Source organism: Rhea americana, unplaced genomic scaffold (genome assembly GCF_003343005.1).
Source record: "Rhea americana isolate MKP2758 unplaced genomic scaffold, rheAme1 scaffold_515, whole genome shotgun sequence".
NCBI lineage: Eukaryota > Metazoa > Chordata > Aves > Rheiformes > Rheidae > Rhea > Rhea americana.
In genome coordinates, this window is record NW_028186663.1 from 1 (window position 1) to 3,068 (window position 3,068).

At 70.1% G+C, this 3,068-nt stretch overlaps 1 protein-coding gene across 1 annotated transcript; it reads left to right on the forward strand.

Moving 5' to 3' along the window:
* Positions 1–2,639, forward strand: MOGS (mannosyl-oligosaccharide glucosidase). The gene is made up of 3 exons (XM_085318058.1): positions 1–216; positions 564–757; positions 855–2,639. Exons 1-3 carry the CDS (start codon positions 1–3, stop codon positions 2,566–2,568), a joined length of 2,124 nt encoding a protein of 707 aa, XP_085174184.1. The 3' UTR covers positions 2,569–2,639.
* The last annotated feature ends 429 nt before the right edge of the window (positions 2,640–3,068 follow it).

Here is a 3,068-nt window from a genome sequence, read left to right on the forward strand (position 1 = left end):
ATGTGGATGCAGCAGCGGGAGGCAGAGGCGAGCCTGCGGCACACGTGTGAGCAGGGCGACGGGCTGTCCCGCTACGGCTGGCTGCAGCACGACGGCGAGAGCTTCGGCGTGCAGGACATCCACGACCACGGGCTGCTGCTGCGCACCGAGTTCGTGAAGAGGCCGGGCGGGGAGCATGGCGGGGATTGGAGCTGGCGCGTCACGGCCCGGCCGGAGGTGGGGGCGTGCGCGGGGCCAGGGCGCGGGCACCCAGAGCACGTCCAGCGCTGCGCTGCGCTTACCCGCCCAGGGACAGTCCCCACAGCCCTGGCCTCTAGCCGCTTCCTTCGGGCTGCCCGGCTTGGAGACCCTGGGAGCGCACCTGGCCCTGGGCTTTCTTCGGCAGCCGGCCAGCCCAAGGGCACGCCTGGCTGCGGGGTCCTTTTCCAAGTGGCTTCAGCTGCCGTGGCCCCTTTCCTGCTGCCCTGCGAGTGTGTTTCGTGGGGCTGTGACCTGGTCTCTGSTAGGGGAACATGGGCAACTCTAAAAATCCTTTGATCCAGACACTTCCTTCATCTCCGCAGGGCGCAGGCACCCCGGGCTCCCTCATCTCCCTGTTCTTCTACGTAGCCACTGATGGGCAGGGAACGCTGCAGCCGCACGTGGAGAACAAAACCCGGCTGGCTTCTGTGACAGGGACGACCGAAGAGCTGGGTCACTTCAAGATCTCCTTCCTGCAGCCCACGGCAGAGACTGGGACAGCCCCCAAATACGCCAGGTAYGTTGCGGTGGTGGCTGCCTGCATCTCCCCCAGCCGCTGGGGCCTTGGTGGCTGGGAGCTTGTGGGCGAAAGTGTCTCCTCTCCTTGGTTGCAGCTACAACTACCTGCAGGCTGTGAGCCCGGGGCTGCACCGCCTCACGGACGTGGTGAAGAGCAGCTTGAGCAATCGCTTCGTCTTCGCTCCGCCGGGCGGGCCCTGGCAGCACTTCTTCGCTGTGGACACGTTCCGGGGGCTGCCGGGGAGCGCGGAGCAGGCACCGCACAGTCACCTGCTGCTGCACCAAGTGACGCTGCAGCTGCCCTGCCGCGTGGAAGTAACGTTCGAGTCGGGCAGCGTCACGGGCCGGCCCGGCCCGTTGGCGGGGCCCGCGCTGACCGAGGAGCTGGCCGGGCACGTGGCCGCCTTCGAGCGGCGCTTCGAGGAGACCTTCTCGCTGGGCCGCAAAGGCTTCGCCCCCGCCCAGCAGCGCTTTGCCCAGGCCGCCCTCAGCAACATGCTGGGCGGGATGGGCTACTTCCACGGGCACTCCATCGTGCAGTCGGTGCACACCGAGCAGCCGCTGCCCTACCCCGAGGGCTCCCTCTTCACCGCCGTGCCTTCCCGCTCCTTCTTCCCCCGCGGCTTCCTCTGGGACGAGGGCTTCCACCAGCTGCTGGTGGCGCGCTGGGACCCCGCGCTGAGCCGCGAGGTGATCGCGCACTGGCTCGACCTCATGAACGTGGAGGGCTGGATCCCGCGGGAGCAGATCCTGGACGACGAGGCGCGTGCCAAGGTGCCGCCCGAGTTCATCCTGCAGCACAACGAGAACGCCAACCCGCCGACGCTGTTCCTGGCGCTGCAGCAGCTGCTGGGGACGGCCCCGCTGCCCTACCTGCAGCGCCTCTTCCCCCGCCTGCGCACCTGGTACGACTGGTACAACACCACGCARGCCGGGCCGCTGCCCTACACCTTCCGCTGGCGCGGCCGGGACCGTGACCCCGAGCTCTTCCTCAACCCCAAGACGCTGACGTCGGGGCTGGATGACTACCCCCGGGCCTCGCACCCCTCCGCAGACGAGCGGCACCTCGACCTCCGCTGCTGGATGGCGCTGGCCTCCGCCGTCATGGGGGACATGGCGGAGCGGCTGGRCGAGCCAGCGGAGCCCTACCGGCACATGCAGCGGGCGCTGAGCGACAACGAGCTGCTGGACCGGCTCCACTGGGCCGAGCACCTGGGCATGTTCGCCGACTACGGGAACCACAGCCAGGCGGTGGGGCTGGAGCGGGAGAAAGTGAGGGCGGTGCCGGGGCAGGCGCCGCCGGTGCCCCGGCTGGTGCGCGTGGTCCGCAAGGCGCCCGAGCTGCAGTTTGTGGGGGCCCTGGGCTACGTGAGCCTCTTCCCCTTCCTGCTGCAGCTGCTGCGCCCCGACTCGCCCCGCCTGCCCCGCGTGCTGGCCGCCCTGCGCAGCGAGCGGCACCTCTGGACGCCCTACGGCCTCCGCTCGCTCTCCCGCGCCAGCCCGCTCTACATGAAGCGCAACACGGAGCACGACCCGCCGTACTGGCGGGGCCCCGTCTGGGTCAACATCAACTACCTGGCGGTGCGGGCGCTGCACCACTACAGCGGCCGCCAGGGCCCCTACCAGGAGCAGGCAGCCCAGCTCTACCGGGAGCTGCGCGCCAACCTCATCGCCAACCTGTACCGGCAGTACGCCGAGAGCGGCTACCTCTGGGAGCAGTACAGCGACAGCACGGGCAAGGGCCAGGGCTGCTACCCCTTCACGGGCTGGTCGGCCCTGGTGGTGCTGGTGATGGCCGAGGAGTACTAGCGGCGGAGCCGCGGCGCTCCYGGCCTGGAACCTGCTTCCTCGACACACAAGGAATAAAGATCGAGCCCTGAGCTTGTGTCGCTGCGTGTGTCCGGGGCAGAGGAGGAGGAGGAGGAGGGCTGGTGCAGATGCTTGAAAACCCCAGAGCTGGCATCCCGTCTGATGGCAGCAAGGCTCCCGCGTGGGCCACTCCGCAGGGAGCGAGGCYGTCTGTCCCGCAGCCCCGGAGAGCCCTGGCTGTCCCCTTCCGACCCGCCACCTTCGGGTGGGGCGAGCCCCCAGCCGTGCTCCGGGAGCCCCTCACGGCAGGGGCTTCCTGCCCCCGTCTCCAAGGAGGGCGAGGGGCCCTGCGCCGGTCCCAGGGAGCCTCAGCCCGGGCTCCCCGGAGCTCCCGGCAGGCAGCCCCGGCGCAGGGCAGGGCAGGGCAGGGCACCGCCTGCCGACCCGCCGCGCCGGCCCCCGCAGCCCCAGAGACGAGCGCAGCGGGGCCGTAATTCCAC